At 41.5% G+C, this 26,245-nt stretch overlaps 1 protein-coding gene across 1 annotated transcript in view; it reads right to left on the reverse strand.

Moving 5' to 3' along the window:
* PREP (prolyl endopeptidase) overlaps positions 1-26,245 on the reverse strand; it is a 142,966-nt gene that overhangs the window by 94,644 nt on the left and 22,077 nt on the right. Inside the window, exons 3-6 of the mRNA XM_049898204.1 lie at positions 17,931-18,064; positions 16,500-16,630; positions 12,326-12,535; positions 9,984-10,105 (exon numbers count right to left, since the gene is read on the reverse strand). Coding sequence (XP_049754161.1) covers positions 9,984-10,105; positions 12,326-12,535; positions 16,500-16,630; positions 17,931-18,064 — 597 coding nt within the window. The remainder of the gene's footprint in view (positions 1-9,983; positions 10,106-12,325; positions 12,536-16,499; positions 16,631-17,930; positions 18,065-26,245) is intronic.

Genomic DNA, 26,245 nt, shown 5'->3' on the forward strand with positions numbered 1-26,245 from the left:
AGTTGGATTAACTGGTCTTCCTTGTAGGCATATGGATATTATCCTAGCACTGACAGTGTTGTACTTGAGGACAGATCTTGAAATTTTTTTTTTTTTTTGATGATAAATGTGATGCCATTCCTCTTTGTCATTCCTGGCATAGCAGACCATATAATGTCTGATTCACAACTGCCAATAACCAGTCCATTTTAGCTCACTAATGTCTAGGATATGGACATTTATGTGTTCCGCTTCATTTTTGATGACTTCCAGTTTTCCTAGGTTCATAGTTCATACATTCCATGTTCCAATTATTAATGGATGTCTGTAGCTGTTTTTTCTCATTTTATATTGTACCGCATCAGCAAATGCAAGTCCCTAAAGCTTGACTCCATCCACGTCATTAAGGTAGACTCTACTTCGAGGAGGCAGCTCTTCCCCAGTCATATTTTGAGTGCCTTCCAACCTGAGGGGCTTATCTCCTGACACTATATTGGACAATGTTCCACTATTAGTTGTAAGGTTTTCACTGGTCAGTTTTTTTAGAAGTAGACTGCCAGGTCCTCCTTCCCTGTCTGTCTTAGTCTGGAAGCTTCACTGAAACCTGTTCACTATGGGTGACCCTGCTGCTATTTGAAATACTGGTGGTATAGCTTCCAGTATCACAGTAACACACAAGCCGCCACAGTACAACAAACTGACGGACGCAGAGGGTCAGAGTCAGTGGTTTACACTTACTCTAGTAAATTCACACATGCTGGTCCAACAAACATGTAATTCCTGTGACTTGGCATATTCAGGAACATAACCCCTAGAAACCCAAGAACTGAAAAACCACAGAATTCAGTGAGATAAGCAGCAACCCGAGCATACCTCAGAGGTTCTCGTCCAAACCATTTACGTTCATAAAATGTCTTCAGTAAGTGCTCCATGTAGGCGTGATGGTGATCTATTCAGACCAGAGTCTTAGTCAAGCTGTTCCATTTTCCAATGGTCATCAGCTCTGCCACCAACTCATTTGTTTTGGTCAGTTTGGCTATTCTCAATCTCAGTACTACATAATGACAAGGACAAGCCTCTTTTCATTAGTGTCATGTTAAAAGAAAATTAACAGAAGAACCTTTATTAAAATTTTTAACTCTCAATTATTTATAACAATTTAAAAGGTCATGGCCTTCAGAATGACCAGGCACATAACTAATATTTATACCGACATAATATATATGGACTTTCATCAAGCACGTTTATCATTCTCAAAGAAAATTCGTAATCTGTTTTATGCTAGAGCTACTGGACTCCAAAGCCATGTGATCTTTGGTTAACCAAATCTTCACAGACATGGAATTTCTTTACACATATGAATGCTTCTACTTATTACCCAACAAAAACAGAGTGGAGAAAATGTTTTCATAATTTGAATCCACATGTATTTTTTCAAGTTGAAGAAAGTATTTTCTTTCCTATGTTATGATAAAAGAAATTCTGTCCAAAAAAGTATACTAAAAAGCAGTGACACTTGAAATTGTCCTAGAAATTAACAAAAGGAGTGGAAATGCATTTTAATAGCTCTGAATGTTAATTATGTTACTCTCAGAGCAGGAAACTTTATCAAATTTGTTTCGGAGACTCCTTTGGATTCCTCTCATAATTGCCGTGAATCACAAGAACATCCTTTGAACATTAAGTACACTTCCAAAAGTTAATTTAGGAAAACTTTTAAAATGTTGAACTAATCACCTGCAGTGATGGCTTTTCACTTATGTGACTCATTTATGAGTCTGAAATAAAAATAAGAGACAGTTTCAGTAGCACAAGTACAGGGGTAGCCAGAAGCGTATGTAATCGTATACATTAACATAAATATATCCAATAGAGGGCCATTGAATCAAATTACCCACCTTTCCCAATATAATATGGTACTATAGCAATAGAGGAGGGGAGAAATCAATCCAAATACTTTATGACGAGATGTAACAGAAAATTGTAAGAAAAGAAAGCCCATTTAGAATTTAAAATCATGTAGTTCTTGACATTATATGGAGTCCTTGGATGGCACAAACCATTAAATGCACACCTACTAACCAAAAAGGCTGGTGATTTAAACCCATTCAGAGGTATCTCGGAGCAAAGGCCTGGAGATCTGTGTCCAAAAGGTCACAGCCATGAAAATCCTATGGAGCAATTCTACTGTGCAACACATGGGGTGGACTGGACTTGGATTTGACTCTAAGCAACTTGTTTGATTTTTTGGTTTGACAGTACCAGATTTTTACACAAATAATGGGTGCCTTCTACATTTGTTTGCCAACCAAGCTCTTCCCCTCCCTGTGAGGTATTTTTGTTGAAGTGCACTATGTTTTTTTTTCCTCCAACATGTAAAAAAATTGGCATAGAGGTGCTTATGTAAATACCTCGTGGCAGGGGGAGGGCATGGTTGGCAAACAAATGTAGCAGGCATGTGTTATTTGTGTAAAAATACCGTAAACAGCAACTAATGTGTCTGATCTACTTGGTTGTTTCTGTGACAGATAACCTTGGTCGTTTAAGAATCTGCAGCTTGTTTTCCTTTTTTCCTACTGAACAATAAGAGGGGGTTCAGTGAAGATCCATTGACATGGGAGGAGTCCCCTAGACGACTGCCCTGAGATACTCTCTAAACCTTGAACCGAACCTATCCCCTAAACTCACCTTTTAACTAAATAGCAGGTTAGCTCAAAATAGTTAGCAATGAATGTCACCCTTGAGTGCTGGCCTCTGTTAAAAAATTGTAAGAGACCAAATGGACAACAGTTACTCTAAAGTATAGATGAGAAGGTTGGGGAGCAGTGAGACTAAGTTAATGGGAATGGAACAACTAGAATGGACATACCAAATATGTTGACAATATAAAGAATGTAACCAATGTCACTGAGCATTATGTGTAGAAAACTGTTGAATGGGAACCTGTTTTGCTGTGTATACTTTCACCGAAAATACAATAAGATATTTTTATAAAAAAAGAGGGTTCCAGTGAGATAAGTGACTCACCAGCAAATCCAGCATTACTATTACAAACATCAACTCTTCCCCATGTATAAAGAGCAGCATGGCCCTCTCGCTTTAAGCACATCCAGGTCTCTACTTTAGCTTCCTGACTTTTCTGCCTTCCCAACCACGCTGCCAAGTTCCTCACCTAGAGATTTTCCTGCACTCTAATCAGCATGATGGACGTTAATTATCACTTCACTTAATGCAGTGCTAGTGAAAGAGAAGGAGCCATGGTGGCTCAGTGGCTAAGCGCTCGGCAGCTAACCAAAAGTCATGGTTCAAACTCACCAACTGCTCCACCAGAGAAAGATGTGGCAGCCTGCTCCCGTAAAGATTTACAGCCTTGGAAATCCAATGGGGCAGTTCTACCCTGTTCTATAGGGTCGCTTGGAGTCAGAATCCCAATCGACTCCATGGTAATGGGTTTAATGAAAGAGAAGACATGTACAATGTGCCTCGGGCAAAGTCAAACAGTCCAATTAGAAATCCATCCCAGGATTACCCCTAAGGCACTTCTGTGATGAACAGAGGGCAAAGGTCTCTAGGAGCCAGTAGTAAATGCAGGACTTCACTGGAACAGCACAAGGAACCCATGCTGGTGGCCTCAGGCTAATGATTGTAGGAGAAGTGAAGAGGACAACAGTATCTTTAAAATCACAGACAAACTGCACGAGGAAGAAATTCTTTGATGAGCCCCAAATCTCTTTGTGTCATTTAAAAATATTTATATGGAATATTTTAATAGGACAAAAACATCCTCCGTAAGGACCAGAGGCTGTCCTGCTATTCTCCAGAGTACTGCTGGCCCCTAGCAGTGGCCAACACAAGGTTACTAAGTTCTTGGGGAATGAATGCATGAACTGATGTTATATAAATGAGGCAGACCATCCTCTGAGTATTGATCCCAGGTTGTTCATTTCTTCATAGCAAGCTAGCCTATTAGCCCCAAAAGCCCACCAACACCAAACTCAAATGTTTACATATCCAATGGCTATAAAAATAGCCCGAATAAGCCGATGGCTAGCCATTTACAGCCTGCCTGCTTTGTATAACACATGAAGCTGTACCAACATCCTCTAGCCATAGATAAGATAAAACTCTGCAGTTATAAAGATTTCAAACCTTTGGAGCTCTGTGACCCGGAAAAGTCCCACCTTGCTGCTGAGGGATATCACTTAGACTCATAAGCCCTCCTCCACTTCCCTCCTCTCTCCTGGGAATTCTCTTGCCTTTTTTCCCTTCTGGTGCCACGCCTCCTTGGGTTGCTTCCTTTGGAGGGTCTCCTGCTGTGAGGGACTGTGTCTCTCATGCAAACCTGTCGAAGTGTCTGCCCCAATAAACAGCTTGTTGCGCAACACTGCTATCTCCTGGTCCTATCTTTTTTTCCTTGATCTGCCCTGAAATACGCTGAAGTCAAAACAACTGTGCTTATTAGGAAGAGGGCTACTGAACAATTACTGCTCCAGCGAAAAATATCCAACAACTTCGGGGCAGATGAGGCAGAGTTCCCTCAGGAATGTTACTGGACTTTACTATGCACGGAAAGCAGCGGTTAGTGCACACAAGGCCTTGCCAGTATTCATGTGCCTGAACCTCAGCAGAGGAAGTGTGTTTGCGGGGGGGTGGGGTAAAGATACTCACACTGATTGTGGACTTACTGAGTCAAGCATCAGGCAAGGCTTTTTACATAACAGATGTATTAATATAGATTTAAATATGCATACCAAAAAACAAACAAACAAACCTGTTACTGTGGATTCCAACTCATAGCATCCCTATGACATAGTAGAACCCACAGGACAGAGTTGAACTGCCCCAAATGCTTTCCAAGGAGTGGCTGTGGATTCAAACTGCCAATCTTTTGGTTAGCAGCTGAGCTCTTAACCACTGCACCACCAGGCCTCCTTAAATATGTATATAAGTATATTTTTTTAATTACTAGGGATCACAAGTGAATACATAAAAATGACTTATGGGGATATGCGACAAATACTAAGATTTAGGATTACCTTTGTGAAATTTTTCAAGAATTAGATATAATAGAATCAGGTTCTCAATATAGGGTTCAGCTAAATAATCACAAAGTGGTTGGGCACTTTCTCCTTAACCCTTTCTAAAGGGTCTTGATACATTCTCAGAATCTTTATGCTAGAGCACCCTCTGTTGGGAAAAGTGCTGCAAAGTGCTGGATTTCTTTGTGTTTGGCTTTTTTTTTTTTTTTTAAATGCTCTGCAATTCACTTTAAAATAGAGTTCTGTTTTTCGTTGTTGGTTTTGTTCTTGGTCCATCAGCCATCAGAGCAATAAAATAGAACCTTCTAAAACGTGACAATTTCTGTTTTCTCACAATTCTGCTCTTCACCTACAGCTGTGTTAAAAAAAAAAAACAAAAAAACAAACACCAAACCTGTTGTCGTCGAGTCAATTTGGATTCATAGCGACCCTATAGGGCAGAGTAGAACTGCCCCATAGAGTTTCCATGGCGCGCCTGGTGAATGTGATCTGCCGACCTTTTGGTTAGCAGCCGTAGCACTTAGCCACTATGCCACCAGGGTTTCCAATAGTCTTTATTAAATGATAATTGATACTTGTGTCCATCCAAGCCAAACGCCAGCTATCTGTTTCATGTTACACCCCAGAAGCATGAGAATGCCCGCTGTTCCTGTGATCCCAGCAGTGGGGAGGTATATGGGGAGGGTGCTGAGGGCAGGAGGCTGGCTCATGGCCCTCAGATGACAAGTGAGGATGGCAGTAGGGAGCACAGCCTGTGCTTCTGAGATACAGCAACCCACAGATGTGGCTTCCCCTGGGCCAAGCAGCACCAGGAAGGTAGCTGGCCTCAAGCCATCTTAAAAGGTCCCTGCCCAAAAGGGATGGGCTTGGTGGTATTGGGGAGGGGTACGTATACCAGTGAGAGGTATGAAATCTCAGGGGAATATTGCTGGGAACAGAAGCTTTGGTGGGGTGCAAAACGTCAGCCAGAGCTCATATCTCACACTGGGAAACAAGGGGGTGCAAAGGTTCCCAGCAATGGGGAGTGGAGGAGGAGGTAGTAGCAGAGTCTCCCAACATTCTACAAAAGGAAGGCAAGAGGGAGCTCACTTCTGGACACATGCCAAGACTGTGAGCAGCCAAGAGAGGATGACAAACAGCCCTGGATGGACAAAAATTCCTTCCCCTTCTCTAACTCCTCTCCTCCTTGCATGGCTAGTGATAAGTACCCAAGGGGAAGGACTGAATGGAGCCCCTAGTCCTCTGCTGCTCTCCCATGTGCTGGCCAAGCTTGACTTGGGGAGAGGGAAGAAAGTTTAAATCACAGAGACCGATATTTTCATTTGGACTGCAATGGAACTTTAGTAAAAGTTCTAAGATTATAAAGTGCACAGAAAGCCATGGGTTTTGCCGAGTATAAGGGAGACATCCTGGGGAGAGGTACTGTCCTAGGTAAGCACTACTGAAGTGGGAAAACTAAATCTGCTTCCTGATTGCAACTTACTGAGTTCTGCCTGTTCAGTAAACCAAGGCAAGAAAGACCTGTCCATGCAGGAAGGTAGACAAAGTATCTGTGAAGAAAGGAGATGAGTCATGAGGAGAAAGCATCTAGGATAAAAAGGAAGTTCTCGGTAAACTTGGATTTGTGACAGCCCACGGGGTGGAAGATGGCAGCAAGCTGGAGAAATCCACACACACACAGAACCATCCAACCCAAACACACTCCTCCAACACATCCATGAAAACCTACTCTCCACACTCCACTTTTCTTACTTTCACCAGCTATGATCTCACCCAGGAAGCCTACTTCAGGAGTCTATGAGATGCTGTGATAAATCCCCATCCATATACTTTCCGAGCTGAAAAAGCCCTGGAGGAAATGAAAAAAACAAAAACTTGGAGAAATGAAGTGACTTGCCCAAGGCTATGCAGACTGGATCTGAATAAAAATTTCCTGATTTCTGTTCCGGTGCACCCTCATCAATATGATACATTGACACCACCAGTGTTCCTTTTTCCATTCACAAAAAAACAAGAACCAAACCCACTGCCGTCAAGTTGATTCCAACATATAGCAACCCTATATGACAGAGTAGAACTGCCCCACAGGGTTTCCAACTGGTGGACTCAAACTGCTGGCCTTTTTTGGTTAGCAGTTGAGCTCTTAATCACTGTGCCATCATACTCACTGTTAAAGGTATCAAAGGAATAAAAACCCATTGCCATCAAGTCGATTCTGACTCCTAGCAACCCTATAGGACAGAGGAGAACTGGCCCACAGAATCTTCAAGGCTGTAATTTTTATGGAAGCAAGCTGCCACCCATATCTTTCTCCCATGGAGCAGACAGTGGGTTTGAATTGCAGAACCTTTTGGTTAGCAGCTGAATGCTCTCCCACTGAATCACCAGGAGTCCTTTCTTAACAGCATATTAGGTTTGAAATGATGATCCCCAAAGCAAGGACTTAAAAACACAAAAGAAACAACTGTAGCACATGGAGCTGATGTGTCGTTATGAAGCAGACCACTACTTTTCTCTAAGGGCAGGTTGCTAAATAAACACTGCTAGGAAAATGTTTGCTTAATTTCCAATGAAAGCCCTGAGTGCTAATCTGTACCTAAGTCCCAGGTGCTTCTGGCCCAGCCAGCTTCTTGACTCTCCTGGCTTTATGACACTCCCTTGAAGGGCACAAGGCACTGGTACTTCAAGATGTTTTTTTATGACCTGGATTTTTCTGAGTGGAAGACCTGAACTATACCAATTCAAGGTGGGCCTGAGGCTTCTGAAGGCTTCTTACCTACAGACTACAGAACTCAAATTTAAGTGACAAAATGTGTGTTTTTCTATGTGGCAAGACGATCCTCTTCAGAGAAAGAGAGATATTCAGAAAGATCATGCATAGCAGGGTGAGGAAGGAAGGGGACACTCACCTAGTCAGCCAGACCTGCCCAATCAACCTGGGCTACTAACTGGGTGATACCTGCCATAACAAGAGCACCAAGCATCAGGAATGCAACCTAAGGGAAGTTTATGGCCAGGTCATGTTCACTAGGCCCACTGGTTTTCTTATAAACTTCCTATGTGTAATTTACTAATTAGGACTCTGGTACCATATAAACTTTTTTTTCTTTTTAACGTCATTTTAACTTGCGTGTAGTAGAGATGCATCCTTTCATTTAAGGTCATCACTGCTGTTTTTGTAGGATCTCTTTCCTTTTGCCTATGGAGGCAAGGTAGCATGGTGGTTGAGAACACACAGGCCATGGGGCATAAGAAAACTAGCAAGCAGTTCCAGCCACTCACTTGCTACCTGCCTATGGGCAAGTTCCTTATCCTACCATTTAATGTCATCTATAGAGCCCTGGTGGCTCAGTGGTTAAGAGCTTGGCTGCTACCACTGCAAACTACCACAAACGGTTGGTAGTTTGAATCCACCAGGTACTCCTTGGAAACTGTATGGGGCAGTTCTACTCTGTCCTATAGGGTTGCTACAAGTTGGAAATAATTCGATGGCAACAGGTTTGGTTTTGGTATGCAATGGAATGCTTACCTTCTTAAGCTTGTATTAAGGATTTTATCAGACACGTTAAGTAAAAAGTATATAGCTAATGAATAAATGGTAGAAGAAATCACCTGAACTATTTAAGTCTATTTTTCTTTATAGTTGTCTACCTAGAAGAATTGAATATGTATAAGTGAAATGTATGACATGTCTCTACTGTAATTTAAAAAGTAGCTGCTTCAACCAAAAGCTAATAAATAGATCCAACCAACTTGACCTACATGTATATTCGACTGTAAAATATCCTTGTATTTTGTAGGCCTATATGCTAAACGGAAACCCTGGTGGTGTAGCGGTTAAGAGCTATGCCTGCTAACCAAAAGGTCGGTCACTCAAATCCACCACGTGCTCCTTGAAAACCCTATGGGGCAGTTCTACTCTGTCCTATAGGGTTGCTACGAGTCAGAACTGACTAGATGGCAAAGGGTTTGGTTTCGCCTTTTAATATACAAAATACATATTAATATTCTGGCATTTATTTCTAGTATTCATGTTATTCTATCAACTAAACTTTACCTTGATTAAAATAGGTCTTCTGCAAAGAAATTATTAGCTTTGAAGCATAAACATTCCTATAAGAGCACATGTTTCATTTTCATGAAGAATACAAAGGGTGTAAAATTTGATTGTTAAAGTGTACTATCTTTTTTATCTTAGGCTTTCTGCATCAATATCGCCCCTCCCCTCAAACAAACAAAAAAAAAGGTAAAGAGAAAAAAAATTAGGCCAGTAAGTTCAAAGAAGCATGACTTCAGTGGTTGTCGTTGTTAGGTGCCACTGAGTCCATTCCGATTTACAACGACCTCACGTGACAGAGGAAAACTGCCCCACAGGGTTTTCTAGGCTGTAATGGAGCAGGCTGCCAGGTCTTTCTCCCTTGGAGCTGCTGGGTGATTCGCCAAGCTTTTGGGTAGAAGCTGAGCACTCAACCACTGCACCACCTTATTGTCAAAACCCCAAGGGCTGTCTGAACTACTTATAAGGTGAAAAAATGAATAAAAGATATGTATTTTAATGTAAGAACAAGTGAACAATATGCATGAAAAGAGCATATGTGTGTAGAAAAGGAAAATAAGACACCTGCACACGCTCTCCCTCCATATTCTCACCTGTGTACAAAGAACATTTCTGGAATGATACTCGGTGTTCACCTGTGAGAAGTCACTCAGGGTTTTGCAACTCCCAAATGTTTCTCTACACATTTTACCATAAGCACGTATTACTTCCAGGATTAAAGAATTTTATGTTGATGTTGCACTTTAAAAGTTTACCACCATCATTATTTAGCATTAATTTGAATACTGGTATTTTTATCAAAAGAACGTTCACTTAAAGGACTTCTACCACCCATAAAGGTTACCATGTAACATAACAATATTCATAAACACGGTCTCTGGGGGTAAAGTGGCACAGGTGTACAATACCTCAGCTCCACCCATCCATTTGGGCTCATCAGGGAACTCAGCACACAAAATATCCCCTGACTGATCAGTCCCCAAGACATGGTAGAAGAGCTTTTGGTGGAGATTGGTGGATGTCTCCGTGCCTGAGGGAGTTAAAAACACAAACTCAGCTGGCAATTTAAAGAAAATCTATTCCACCCATAATGAACAATACTGGAAACACTGAAAAATTCAGTTATCAGTTGAGTACCATCCTAGATGCTATTGATACATATCTGCTGATTTTGGAGGTTATCAGACTAAATTTTTTTCATTAATTTTTTTCCTCTATAAAAAGTACCAAATTTTCAAGACAATGAAGGGAAAAAAAAAAAAAAAGGGATGATATCATAATGTAACAAGTTTTACAGCACTTGGTGATCTTCACCAGGTCTTCCAGAAACACTGGTAAGAAGAACACTATCGAAATTGTTTAGCTACTTTCATAAGGCTCTCCATCACACAACCTGAGAGGTCCCTGAGGTCCTCTTGACAAAAGGGCAGCATAACTACAGCTGGGAGAAGATACTGGCTTTCTTAAGTCAATCACAATTATTAATCATTACTACCGTCATTCATTGCTGTTGTGTGCCATCCAGTTGATTAAGACTCATAGTGACCTTACATGGCAAAGCAGAAAGGCCCCCATAGGGTTTCCCAGACTGTAATCTTTAATGGCGCAGATCACCAGGTCTTTTTTCCCATGGAGCAGCTGGTAGGGTTCAAACTGCTGACTTTCTGGTTAACAGCAGAGCACTTAACCATGGCGCCACCAGTGCTCCTTCATCATTACTATTACTACTACTGAAAGTTGAGGATAAATAGTAACTTTATACTTTTCACAGGTTAGCTTAATAACATTATCCTCTAATAAGAATTTCCAGTTACTTTTTATCTCCGTGAAAATGGAAATAGCAACATTTTCTAAGTCTGGGGCATGTTTAACACAGGCAGTTACTTCAGTGTACAGGGCACAGCTGTTTCTTGAGCCACATCCTTGAGCAAAAACGCATCCCTCCTAATCCTACCATTAGCTCCTCTGTAGTTCATGGAGGACTTAAGAAAAAGGTGCTAAGAAAAAGTCTAATAAAAAATAGCAAAAACTAAACATGGGCAAAAGAGACCAAAAGTATTACAGCCTTATTCTCGGTTCATCCCAGGGAAGAAAAACAGAAAAGGAAGACTATCTAAAGATGACCAAGATACAGCAAGCCATGGTAAGGGGGCAGAACATGTAGTAGAAAGCACCGGAGGAGCTCTGCATCTTGCCAGGCCCAGGCCCTCCAGCAATCTACTGAGGCTTTCTGCACCCACTTCCTCATCTGTAACCCAGGGACAGTGAAACTCCCCTGTAAAGACGCAACACGATAGCAGGAAAATGCTATACACCCTATAGAAGCATGGGGTGGCATCAGGAGATGCTGATGATGACAGCTTGTGCTAGTGAGGGGACAAATGGCCCTTCTTGTCTAGCAGGATGAAGAAAGAGGAAAAAAGAGAGGGTACCAGACCACAGGATCTCCATCCAGCCGAAAAGAACAAAGGTGTGTCCAGGGGAAAAAAGTACCAAGATAACTCCAACCAACAGGTGACTTGTAACTTCAGATCAGAGGAAGAAATGTGACTACTGCAGTAGGAGAGTTTTATAATTCTTTGATATCATCAAATAGGTTGGTTTTGTAAAAAACCTACCCACCCCATGATCCCTTTGGGAAGCATAACACATGTATAAGAGGACTGATTATAGTAATGGCCCTAATTCTTCATAGTTCCCTATATTTATTTCCCCACCTTTTGAATTGGGGCTAGCCCTGTAACTTGCTTTGACTACGAGAATGTGGCAAAGTGATAGGCCAGCAGCAAGCCCAGGCCTCAAAGAGTCTTGCGCCGTTCAGGTCTCCTTCTTGGAGTCCTGTCGAGCTGCCATGTGACCAAGCCCTGGCCAGCCTGCTGGAGGATGGGAGGCCACGTGGATCAGAGCCAAGGCAGCCTAGTTGTCCCAGCCAAGGCACCAGGCATGTGAAAGAACCAAGCCAAAATCAACCAACTCGCCTCCAGCTGTCCAGAGATGCATGACAGAACCCAGGTAAATCTAGAAGAACCACCTGGTCAACCACAGACTAGTAAGTAAAAATAAACAATTATTATTCTAAGCCACTAAGTTTTGAGGGGATCTGTTACACAACAAAGCTGGTACAATACTCTTGGAGGAAACCCAACTCTAGACCAAATTACCTTTATGTGGAGTTTAGCTTCTCTTTCTAGTAACATGAAGTCATACTTCATTTTGTGTAAGAAATGCTTCCTCTGAAGTCTTAACTTACCATCACTTTTTCCATCCTGCTGAGGGTATGAGTTGTAGAACATTCCTTTCCCATCATGGGTCCATGCCATACAGCTGAACTTGACCCTTTCAAGGACATCTGGAAGCTCTTTGGCACCATCGACTTTCAAGAACTTGATTGTCACCCAGTCTGAGCCACTGGCACTCAGACCATAGGCAAAATATTCACCATCCTCACTGAATGCGTAGCCTACAGGACACAGGAGAAATTGTCACATGGTGAACATGGGGACACAACTCCCAGCTCTGCCCACTGCCCAGGTGGACAAAGCTCTTTGCCATACGAGGAGGAAGAGTGTGGCAACAGAAGCAGCAGCAAACTGGCGGCAAGAAAATCTGGGGGCTCAGGCAAAGCCTTATAGCATTGTGACCTCAGACAACTTTCCTAATTTTTCTAGGCCTCAGTCTCTTTATCTGTAAAATGAAACAGGCATCTCTAGGTGATACAAGCCATTAATGCATGCAGCTGCTAACCAAAAGTTTAGAGGTTCAAGTCTACCTAGAGGCACCCTGGAAGAAAGGCCTGGCCATCTACTTCTGAAAAATCAGCCATTGAAAACCCTGTGGAGCACAGTTCTACCTGACACACATGGGGTTGCCATGAGTAGGAACTGATTTGATAGCAAACGGTTACTAGATTTAAAATGAAGTATTAGATTATATGACCACTAACGTCCTATTTTGAAATTTCTATGATTCAATAGACAGTTCAGTTGAAAGCAGAGCTCATCTGAGATTTTCGGCATATTTTATTTATACACTTGCTCCTCACTTAAGGTCTTGTTATTTGACATTTCACATTTGTGACAACAGTAAAAAATCTACTATTTTGCACATTAACGGTGTATATCTGGCAGTAATGAACACCAAGGTGTGAAATAAGAACAGGGCTTTAAACCAGTTCAGAACAGCTCAGTAATTGCTGACGCAAACAAGGGCAGTGTACATGCTGCATAGCAACCAAACCTGTTGCCCGTCGAATTTTGACCCAAGCAGGAAACAAACAGCTGTGCCCTGCTCAAAGATGGTGGCCGACCATGTCACTTTGAAGGTGTGTTCCTCCCCACAGTCCTGCCAATAATCCAGTCTCTTGTATTAGGCTCCTGAAACTTTTGGGATCCATGCAGGAGACTGGATTATTGGCAAGACTCTGGAGAGCAATACATACTCAAAGCAGTGCAACAGGCCACCATCTTTGAGCACAGCACCGCTGTTTGTTTTCTACTACAGTCAAAATCCAGTGGGCAACAGATTTGGCTGCCAGGCAATGCTTAAACACTGCCCTTGTTTACATCAGCAATTACCCAACTGCTCTGAACTGGTTCGAAGCCCTGGGCAAGAATAACACTGGCTCTGATGGTTAAGGTTATTGTTAACTTGGCTGGGCCATGATTTTCAGTGGTTCAGCAGTTGTGCAATGATGTAATTTGGCAGTTCTGTAATGATGTAGTCATCCTCCATTTTGTGATCTGATGTGCTCATCCTCTGTTTTCTCATAATGCTGATTTTCATACAATGACCTAGTCTTTGGAACCTAACCATGTCAATAAGTGATGAGTGGGTATACTCTAAAGAGAATAAGGGGAAGGAGGAGTAAGGAAACTGCTTTTAGAGTAATAATTGAATTATGACACACACTAAGTAAAAGAACTAAATTGTAGCCATTAGTTAATGTTTGGAATGGATTCCACTCTTTGAAATCCCCCTTCATGTCCTCATTTTCTGAGCATTACTGGCACTTAAGGATTAATGTCCACACTGTCTGGTCAGCACAGGCCCAAGGAAAAGCCTGCAGGTTTTCAAAGAAGGCTCGTAAGAGTGCACATTTCAAAAGTGGCTGTGAAAAATGAAGAAGAGCAACACTGTCAACAGACTGTTGTCCAATGCTTTAGGGCCAGGTGACAGACAGAACGTTTTAATCACTATGGAATGTTAATTGACAAATATCTACATGTTTTATATTAACTCTTATAATTATAAAGTAATTATAGCATTTGGTACCATACTTGCCATTAGATGCTATGACACCAGATTTCCTCCTATGATGGTTGCTAAACTTTACTGTGGGTTGAAAATTATCCTAAGACACTCAACTATTTTTAGAGCTTTTCTACTATTTTACATGGAATTTCTATGACTGGGAAATGAGTTTAAAGTTTCACAAAACTTACGTTTCAATCACTTAAAATTCCTGTCATGGATCCAAGAAAAGTGTATATAAATACAGAAAAATCTAGAAGGTAACCTATCACTCTATACAGCACTGCAATGTTTGGATTAAACGTTTGGATTACTTATCTATAATTAGAATATCTTCAGGGAAACATGAAATAAAACATTTTGGTTTGAAATATGTTTTAAAAAATCATATGCTATTAACACAATCTGAATGCTTACCCACATTATAACTTCCCTATAGTACCATTCTCAGAAAACTCAAGGCCTGTTTGAGGCCAGGTTCCATGTCTAATTTACCTTTTCATCTGTCAGGGGCTCCTTGTACATGGCAAACATGCATTCTATAAAGAAGTCATTGGAATGATTATCAGGGTGAGAGGTAAGACCATGTTGGACCGAAGTCCTTCTCAATGGATTGCAAAATAGACTCTTGTTAAATCTAAATGCATGCCGCTAATAGGGTATGTTACTGCATAGAACCAGTGCGTTAAACTTGTTTAAAACCCCAGGCTCAGATTCAAGAACACTCTCATCAAGCTGGCTGGCATCTTACTTTTAATACTGAGTGGTAGATAAGGATCATTATTTACATTCCCGCACAGCCTGTTGGGGGTGTGGGGAAGGCACCACCAAATCCCTGGTTGGAATGGCTGAATCATGATTAGAAATGGAACCAAAAAAATGAAAAACCAGTTGCTGTTGAGCCAACTGACTCATGGCAACCTCATGAAGTTCAGTGTAGAACTGCACTCCATAGGGCTTTCAAGACTGTGACCTTTCCTTAGCAGGTTGCCAGGCCTTTCTTCTGAGGCATCTCTGGGTGGGTTCAAACCGCTAACTTTTCAGTTAGTTGTTGAGCACTTAACCATTTGCACCACCCAGGGATTCCTAGAAATAGAACCAAAAAAAAAAAAAAAAAAAGACCCAAACCTGTTGCTGTCAAGTTGATTCCGACTCACAGCGACCCTACAGAACAGGGTAGAACCGACCCCTAGGGTTTCCAAGGAGCAGCTGGTGAATTCGAACTGTCAACCTTTTGGTTTGCAGCTGAGCTCTTAACCACTGTGCCACCAGAGCTCCAGAAATGGAACAGGGCCTTTGCATTCCCACCTAATAAAGTACAGAGGACTTCAGTGTTCCAATTCCTCGATTCTGGAGGGCCCAACCTATGCCTGTGCTTTCTCTACAATACAGACGATGCTACAGGGAAAATGCTGAGCCAACTTCACTAAGAACATCCAAGATGTTTTGAAGAAATAATTCTCAAAGTGTGCAGTTATTAAACCGTAGAACCAGGGAATAACTGACTACCTTATCCTAGAACTAATACTTTTGGCAGCAGCCTGGGGTAATCTTCTCCATGGCCTGTGGAGGAAGTTCTCTCTAATAACATTTATTTAGGAGATGTGCAGTAAGTGCAGGCAAAACTAACTGACTCAGGTTTTAAACTTGCATCTTCAGGGGACAGGGTATCAAGCTGTCCAATTTGCACAGGACCGTTTCTGTTTTTTTACTTTTAACTTTAACATACTAACAACTAACCAGACTTTAAAAGCTCTCGTTACTTTTTTTTTGGTAGGAAAATAGGTTTCATAAATATCCTTTTCCTGTTTTATATTTATAGTTGGAACATCATTGGTATAGCATAAATTTCTTATATAAGAGGATATTCTCCCCCCAATCACAGACGAATCCCAGGAATGTTATAGGAAATGATGATGAGACTTCAAGATACCAGAAGCCCTAGAAGCTAATTTGTATCCAGTGTGAATTATTCTCCAGTTCTGCTTCACGCCATCGGAATGGAAAAGAGGTCTGTGACTATTCATGTGTTCTAAATATACTGTGCAAAAATTAGCCTTCCTGATATTGCGTGTGCATCTGTTCTACAATACGGTCCATGCCCTGTCGGCATTTCAGAGGTGAGGCGGCTGCACCAACTTCGGAGCTGCGAGGGACGGCTGTGTAACACTCACCTCGGAGCGCCACCGTGCCATCATCGGAGAGGATGTTGGGATCAAGGAACACTCTGGCCTCACTCTCTAAGGAATCCTGGACATATAATACTCGTTGGTTCTGCAAACCTGTATTGTAGAAATAAAAATACCTGGGGACAGAGATGGGCTTTATTTAGCTGTGGCATTTTCTATCTGTGGAGTAAAACCAAACACATAACAGTAAAACGAAAAGCTCACAAAGTTACAACTGCAATCAGGCCATGAGAGGGACATGGAGACTAGGGTAGAAGGTCCTGCCATCTGCCTGTTCTTAGGAAACAGGGTACCTATCCATCTGATATGCCTTCTATATTAAATAATTCATGGCAATTGTACACATTAGCTAAATAAAGACAATTCAAGACTACTTTATTGGTGCATGAACCCTGGTGGGGTAGTGGTTTATGCTACTTTGGTTAGCTACAGCTGCTAAGCAAAAGGTTAGCAGTTTGAATCCACCAGGCACTCCTTGGAAACCCTGTGGGGCAGTTCTACTCTGTCCTCTAGGGTTGTTATGAGTTGCAGTTGACTTGACAGCAATGGGTTTGGTTTGGTTTTCTTTTTGGTTTTACCAGTGCAGTGGTTAAAAGCTTGGCTGTGAGCTAAAAGGTCAACAGTTGGAATCCACCATCCTCTCCTTGAAAACCATATGTGGCAATGGGTTTTTAGTCGCTAAAATTAAAACTGATATTCAAAGAAAGCATTTTTTCTTTTACACGAAGAAGAAAGCAAATTTTCTAAAATAAAATGCTGGTTCCCCTCCTGAGACAGGCTGCTATGGCAAGGGCTAGCAAACTTGTTCTATAAAAGGCCAGGTTGCAAATATTTCAGGCTTTGAGGGTTATACGATCTCTGTTGCAACTACTCAAACCTGCTACTGTAGCATGAAAACAGCCATGGACAAACTGTAAACAAACAAGGGGGGCTATGTTCCAACAAAGCTATTTATAAACAGGCAAAGGGCTGGGTTTGACCCACAGCCCATGCTTTGCTGATCCCTGTGTTCAGGAATCTGTGACATTTTGAAGTAAATTTGTGATGGTGGCTCCAAGAGATTTTCAAAAAGGAAGAAAAAAAAAATGTTTAAGTGGATGTTAAAGGGAGAAGAACAAGAGGTCAATTCATAGAAGCCATCTCCTGGCCTGTTTCCATTCTTGGATGGAAATAATGCATACAATGAAGTATTTTCAAGGAGTGTAAGCCAAATATAATTAATTTTAGAGGCAAACACATCTCCACTGCTATCTATGAATCATCTCTTCTCACCAATCACTAGCCATAACACAACAATATGCTACAGATCTAGGCTTCTTCATAGGACATATCTCCTCTATATTAGTAATTTATATTTATAATTAAAGAAAGCATTTGAGTAAAAAGGTAAAAGGAAATTAAATCAGTTTTACATACCGTTTTCCTTTCTTGAAGTGGCAGCTATACTTGGGATAGTCATACAGTTCTGTCATTCTCTCTTTATATAAACCTCTAATAGGGCACTGCTCAAGAAACGGCACAGTGATCTTGTTCTGGGCCTCCACGAAAGCCTGTAGAGAAAATGACAGAGCAAGTCAAATATGAAATATACATGTGAAATGTTATCTATTAATATCTATCATCAAAGCATATCTTCTTTCAGTAAATAACAATAACAATGCTGCTGCTTCTTCTTAGTTGCCATAGAGTTGGCTCCAGTGCACAGTAACCTTATATATTACAGAGCAAAACACTGCCTGGTCCTGTGTCATCCTCACAATAGTTGGTGTGTTTGAGTCCACTGTTGCAGCCACCATGTTAGTCCATCTCATGGAGGGTTTCTCTTGTTTTTGCTTACCCTCCACTTTACCAAACAGAACGTCCTTTTCTAGCAACTGGTCTTTCCTGATGACATGTCCAAAATAAGCGAGCTGAAGTCTTGCCATCCTCACTTCTAAGGAGCATTCTGTTTGCGATTCTTCTAAGACTGATTTGTTGTTCTTCTAGCAGTCCACGGTATATTCACGGTATTCTTCGCCAACACTACAACTAGAATGTATCAATTCTTCTTCTGTCTCCCCTTTGCACCGTCTAGCTTTCGCATGCATACGAGGCCAAGTGAAAAGACCATGGCTTGGGTCAGGCCTACCTCAGTCATCAAAATAACATTTTTGCTTTTTAAACTTTAAAGAGGCCTTTTGCACCAGATTCACTCAATGTAATATGTCATTTTATTTCTTGACTACTGCTTCCATGGACACTGACTATTGATCCAATTAATGCTTACGTGGCACTATGTATTGGGTAAGTATTAACTCATTCAAAACTCACAATAATCCTATTGAGAAGGTTCTTTTATTGGCCTAAATTTACAGATGGGGAAGCTGAGGCCCAGAGTGGTTAAAAAGTTGCCCATCACACAGTTCTTAAGTGGCGGAGCTAGCACCCACATCTATGCTCTTAACAAACACACTATACTGCCCCTCGTATCTTACTCTGTCAATAATCTACATATACACAGTGCCAGGCTTCTTATCCAGCAGCAGGCGATCTCAAAAGATGTCAGAGTTAAATAAAGTTTGAGATACCCAGGCAGTATTTTACCAATTTTGTTTTTGACTTACCTTTCTAAGACCTACCCCCTTATCAACTTCAATTCAGAGATTTTGCTAAAATTTGAAAGAAACCAAGGAATAAAGACAGCCCCTCAATTATGAATGAGTTCCATTCCTATGTCTACCTTTAAGTCAAATGAGTATGTAAGGTAAGTTGAAACAGTTAGGTACAGTTTGTATCTTTTGTATCTAACTTCAGTTAGTCAAATACTTGTCTTAGTATACAGTGTACCTTTCTATGCATAAAAAACATTAAAGAAACATTTCTAAGTACACTAAAACATCTTTAACACAATAATACAGTAACAATAATAATGTTCTGATGTGCTTTGCAAAGTAGTGCTCATTTGTTGTTATAAACCATTGTATGTATCTCCATTTTTACTATCGTAGGCTTTATGGAGTTTAGTTCATAACTACAGGTTGTACATGTAAGTCAGATGTCCGTGACCCAGAGGCTGCCTGTATAAAACCTAACATTGGAGAAGGTAGCACTGAACAGAAATATTTACAACAGCAGCTTATAAGAAAGGGCAAGAGATGGCCCACAGGAAGTCACGAGATCTTGGCAACAAAGGGAGGAATAGGGTTTGTTTTCACTAAAGATCAGTTGTATCCAAGAGCAACTTATTTATAACAAAGCAGTTAGAAAGTTTATAATAACTATAAATCCTGCCCTTGCAGTAATTCACATGTGGTTATCAGTAAGAACTGGAACATGAATAATTGTACCAGCTCTAAATTCAATGGAAGGTTTAGTCTGGTATCTACATACAGGTAAATCCTCAGGGAAAAACTAGAAAATTACAGAGCAGACAAACATGCATTACGGCCAGCACCCACTTTTGGATCTATCGACAAAGTCTAAGAGCCTGTCGAAGCTCAAAATGGCCTTTAAATGAGCAGGCTATCATATGCCTTGGGCTCCCCTACACATGAACTACCAACCCTGCTCTGGGCAGCCATGGTTTTGAGCCAAGAATGAAGCTGTTCTAGAACTCAGAAACGTTTACAATGCATTTGAAAACAGGCAAGAAAGACTGTAAAATATGAATGCAGTGATAAACATCAGTTTTTGCAAGAGGACCAATTCAAGAAAGATAAAAGTGTTGATGGGTCACGTTTCTTATTTCATTTGAACAGAAAGTAAAATTTACTGAGTCCCAAAGAAATACAATTCCAAATATCTACTGCTATGGATTAGCAAACTTTGCCCTGGTCTGTTTTTCTAAGGCTGTTGAGATAAGAATGATGCTTACATTTTCTTTAAAAAGGTTTTGGGGGAAAAAAAGGAGAGGCTGGCAAAGCCTAAAGTATTTGCTATATGACCCTTTACCCAAAGTCTGCTGGCCTCACTCCATCTCATTAAAAAGCATGTTAACAAGGAAAATGGATTTTGGTTTTTGGTTACAAAATCACTGCCTATCTGAGAGGACACCGAGAACATTTTGGAGATCACAAAGTATGCCCAAGAGGATCACCTCATTTCACAGTGATGATAAGAACATGCCATATATGGAAACAGAGGCATGTAGTATTAGTCACTTGGTCAAGGTTAGCAGTGAGTTGGCAACACCACTTAAGTTTATTACTTTATTTCGGTCATCACAACATTGTCTAAGGGCCAACTCCATGCCTGGTGCCAGGTGTAGGAGCAAATTAGACCTAGCCCGGGGGAGGCAGTAGCGGCAACCTGGGATTCCTGTGATTTTTCTCCTGCTTGGGCTGGGCAGGACAGGCAAGTCAGGAAGCTGTAGCATCAACAAGGACGTAATAAGAGCCTAGTGTATGCTGGAGCCCTAACGGTGCAGTGGTTAAGAACTATGGCTGCTCAATTGGTCTCAACCCACCTGGAGCTAGGAAGAATGAAGAACTCTAAAGACACAAGGTAATTATAAGCCTAAGAGTCAAAAAGGACCACATAAACTAGAGCCTACATCAGCCTAAGACCAGGAGAACTAGATGGTGCCCAGCCACAACCGATGACTGCCCTGACAGGGAACACAACATAGAACCCCTGAGGGAGCAAAAGAGCAGTGGGATGCAGACCCCAAATTCTCATAAAAAAGACCAGACTTAATGGTCAGACCTGGACTAGAAGGACCCCAGAGGCCATGGTCCCCATAGCTTCTGTTACCCCAAGACAGGAACCACTCCCAAAGCCAACTCTTCAGACAGGGATTGGTCTGGAATATGGGATGGAAATGATACTGGTGAAGAAGGAGCTTCTTGGATCAAGTAGACACATGAGACTATGCTGGCATCTCCTGTCTGGAGTGGGGATGAGAGGGCAGAGGGGGCCAGAAGCTACCCGAATGGACAAGAGGAGAGAGAGTGGAAGGAAGAACTGTGCTATCTCATTAGAGGGAGAGCAATTAGGATTCTATAGCAAGGTGTATGTAAATTTTTGTATGAGAGACTTCCCTGATTTGTAAACTTCCACTTAAAGCACAATAAAAAAAAAAAAAAAAGAACTATGGCTGCTAACCAAATGGTTAGCAGTTCAAATCCACCAGCTGCTCCTTGGAAGCTTTCTACTCTGTCCTATAGGGTCACTATCAACAGCAACGATTTGGGGTTTTTTTTTTTTTTTTTTTTTAGTGTATGCTAGACATTGATCTTGACATTGTGGATAGAGGGGTGACAAGACCAAGACAATGCATGCCAACATGGAGCTGATATCCTACTAGGGGAGACAAAAGACAAAATAAGTAACAGGCCAGAGGACTACAGAGAGTGCTTAGTCCTAAGGACATACACAGGTTAATGGGACAGAGCAGCATACTACTCAAAGTTGCTTTGGCAGACTGGGGCTGGTTCCCAAGCTGTTTGCTACCAGCCTGTGAGGAGACAAGTACAGGTAATGAGAGTGCGTGTTTAAAACCTTTAAAGCAATTTGACACGGCCATGACATTTTTTGTTAAATTTTACTTAAATATCAGTTCACAATGGTTTGGAAATTAAAAAACAGGTCACATTCCCCACAGACTGTGGAAAGCACTGGGTACTTACTTTAAGTAGGGTGGCCGGGGAAGGCCCTTCTGCAAATGCTTTGAATTGAGGTCTGAGAGCTGAGAGGGAGCCGCCATGCGATGATGGGGGAAGAGTGTTTCAGACAGAGGAACAGCAAATGCAGGGGCCCTGGCGGGGGTAGGAGCCCCACAGGTATGAAGAAGAGAAGGGTAGCTTGGCTGGGAATGAGTGAGAGAGGAAGCACCAGTTCAGGTTAGAGAATAAGGCTGGACAGAGAGTGCGGACAGCGCAGCACCTGGTGGGCAGGTTAAGAAATTTGAATCTTTATCTTAATTAAGTGCACATAAGCTATGATTGGGTATACTTATCTTTTAAAAAAGCTACTCTTGCTTTGGATGGAGAATGGACCATAGGGGAGCAAAAATGGAAGCAGGGAGGCCAGTCAGGAGTTTGGGGCAGTGGTCCAGGTGAGTGAGAGGCTGTGGTGGTGGCAGTAGGAATACTGAGAAACTGACGGATGCTTTAATCATGTGATGGAAATGTCTAGGTGGAGTGTGGTGAGCCTGTGGCCCTGACTTCAACATTGAAAATATATTTGAAAATACAGTGTTTGTTCATTCAGATTTTGTGATACTTCAGAAACTGTATATTTGATCATTATTACATTCCAGTTTTAAGTTTCGAAACTATGTATTAGGCCTTTAAGCTTACTCATTAATATAACCCACTATTTGTGCCTCTTTCGAATTAATAAATTCATACTCTTTTGAACTAAGGGAAACAAAGAAAGAGTAAGGGATTCAAGGTATATTTTCAAGGCAAAATTGATCAAAAAGGCTTACTGACTCAGTAAATGTAGGGGGTAAGGTAAAAGGAAGTATACAGGAAGATTCCTATGTTTTTGCTTGCACAACTGGAAAAATGTTTATGCCATTTATCAGCATGGGAAATAAAAGGGAAGGAACAAATTTGTATAAGGATAAAGAGAAGGAGGAAAAAAAGAGTTCCATTTTGAACCTGAAAGTCAGACAAGCGTTGGATCAAAGACCTAAATATAAAATCTAAAACAATAAAGTTCATAGAAGAAAAAATAGGAACAATGTTAGGAGCCCCTAATACATGGCATAAACAGTACACAAAACATTACTAGAACTGTAAAAACAGCAAAAGAGAAATTAGATAACTGGGAGCTCCTAAAAGTCAAACACCTATGCCCATCCAAAGACTTCATCAAAAGAGTAAAAAGATTACCCTACGGATTGGGAAAAAGATTTTAGCTATGACATCTCCGATCAGCAGCTGATCTCTAAAATCTACATGTTACTGCAAAAACTCAATGACAAAAAGACAAATAACCCAATTAAAAAATGGGCAAAGGATATGAATAGGCACTTCACTAAAGAAGACATTCAGGTAGCTAACAGACACATGAGGAAATGCTCACGATCACTAGCCATTAGAGAAATGCAAATCAAAACTACAATGAGATTCCATCTCACTCCAACAAGGCTGGCATTAATCCAAAAAACACAAAATAATAAATGTTGGAGAGGTTGTGGAGAGACTGGAACACTTATACACTGCTGGTGGGAATGTAAATGGTACAACCACTTTGGAAATCAATTTAGCACTTCCTTAAAAAGCTAGAAATAGAACTACCATAAGATCCAGCAATCCCACTCCTTGGAATATATCCTAGAGAATTAAGAGCCTTTACACGAACAGATATAAGCACGCTCATGTTCACTGCTTACACTGTTTACAATAGCAAAAAGATGGAAGCAACCAAGGTGCCCATCAACTGATGAATGGATAAATAAATTATGGTATATTCACACAGTGGAATACTATGCATTGATAAAGAACAGCAATGAACCTGTGAAACATAACATGGAGGGATCAGGAAGGCATTATGCTGAGTGAAATTAGTCAGTTGCAAAAGGACAAATATTGTATGAGACCACTATTATAAGAACTCAAGAAATAGTTTAAACGGAGAAGAAAATATTTTTCAATGGTTATGGGGGGGAGGGAGGGGGAATTAACTAATTAGATAGTAGACAAGAACTAATTTAGGTGAAGGGAAGGACAACACACAATACAGGAGAGGTCAGCACAACTGGACTATACCAAAAGCAAAGAAGTTTCCTGACTACACTGAACGCTTCAAAGGTCAGTGTAGCAGGGGCGGGGGTTTGGGGACCATGGTTTCAGGGGACATCTAGGTCAATTGGCATAATAAAAACTATTAAGAAAATATTCTGCATCCCATTTTGGGGAGTGGACTCTGAGGTCTTAAGCGCAAGTGGCCATCTAAGATGCAACAATTGGTCTCAACCCACATGGAGCAAAAGAAAATGAAGAACACCAAAGACATAAGGTAAGTATGAGCCCAAGAGTCAGAATAGGCCACATAAATCAAAGACTACATCAGGTTCAGACCAGAACTAGATGGTGCCCGGCTACAACTGATGAGTGCCATGACAGGGAGCATAATAGAGAATCTCTGAAGGAGCAGGAGAGCAGTGGGATGCAGACCCCAAATACTAGTAAAAAGACCAGACTTAATGGTCTGGCTGAGACTAGAGGGACCCCAGAGGTCATGGTCCCCAGACCTTCTGTTAGCCCAAGACAGGAACCATCCCCAAAATCAACTCTTCATACAGGGATTGGACTGGACTATAAGAAAGAAAATGATACTGGTAAGGAGTGGGCTTCTTGGATCAAGTAGGCGCATGAGACTATGTGTGCAACTCCTGTCTGGACAGGAGATGTGAAGGCTGAGAGGGACAGAAGCTGGCTGAAAGGACACGGAAACACAGGGTAGAGAGAAGGAATGTGCTGTCTCTTTAGGGGGAGGGCAATTAGGAATATATAGCAAGCAAGGTGTATGTAAGGTTTTATAAAAAAAAAGTTATATGAAGGAAAAAAAATTTGTGAAAAGGTTTACACACAAAAAGAAACAATCTCGATGGTTACGAAGGAAGGGAGAGGTGGGGATGGAAAAACACTAAATAGACAATAGATTAAGTGGTAACTTTGGTGAAGGGTAAGACAGTACACGACACCGGGGAAGCCAGCATAACTTGTACAAGGCAAGGTCATGGAAGCTCCATAGACACATCCAAACTTCTAAGGGACCAAATTACTGGGCTGAGAGCTGTGGAGGCCATGGTCTCAGGGAACATCTAGCTCAATTGGCACTGAGACAGGATTAGGCTGGAGCGGGGCTGATTTGGCCCCTGGCACATAGGCCGGGAAAAAGTAAAACAGGACAGAGAGTAGAATAAATGACCCAACCTATTGGCAGTAGTGCAACCATAACCCACCTGCTGGAGATTAGAACAGAATGCACAGCCCCTGTGGGGTGAAATGTTCTGGCTGTAGGGTGAAATGAACTGAAATGTTCTAGGATGCTGCAAATAAACTGCTGATGCAGAGCTTGCAGGTCTCCACAGGTGCAGACCATGCATAAAAGAAGTACGAGCAACTACTGTTTGACCTTCCCTGGCCCGCCAGAGATGCAATGGGACGAAGGGAACCAGTGTGCCTGCATCACATCCCATAATGAGTCATGTCAAAGGGAACCAAAGGACTTCCATCGTGAAGAAATCCTGCATTCACACGTGCATTTACATAACCCAACCCCTTCTCAGAAATCTCTGCCCTTTCCCCAAACACCTCATGAATAAACATCAAGACCCCTCCTTGTTGAAACCCTTAAAAGCCTGGCTCTTAGGCAAATTGGGGAGACAGTCTCTCTGAAGGTTCTAGCCCTTACTGTCTCCTTTTGCTAGATGCTGGCAAAATAAATTTGCTTGTGTGACTCCAAAAAAATAAATGTGTGCTGTTTTAACCTGCTAAGTTTGTAGTATTGTGTTACACAGCAATAGATAACTAATAGAGGGTTGAAGAGAAGAAAAGGAGCAAGGAAAGAAGCCTCAGAAGAGTGGCCAGTAAAACCCAAAACGCCACTGCCGTCGCCAGTAGGTAGAAGGAAAACCAGAAGCGTGGTATCTGAAAAGCCAGGAAAGAAATGTTTCTAGGAGAGAAGTAAACTGTGTGCTAATGAGAAGTGGGTAAGATGAGGACAAAGAAAGAACACTGGATGTGAAAACATAAAAACTGTTGGTGCCTTTGTCAAGAAGTGTGCTGGTTCAAATG

This window comes from Elephas maximus, chromosome 1, assembly GCF_024166365.1.
Source record: "Elephas maximus indicus isolate mEleMax1 chromosome 1, mEleMax1 primary haplotype, whole genome shotgun sequence".
Classification (NCBI taxonomy): domain Eukaryota; kingdom Metazoa; phylum Chordata; class Mammalia; order Proboscidea; family Elephantidae; genus Elephas; species Elephas maximus.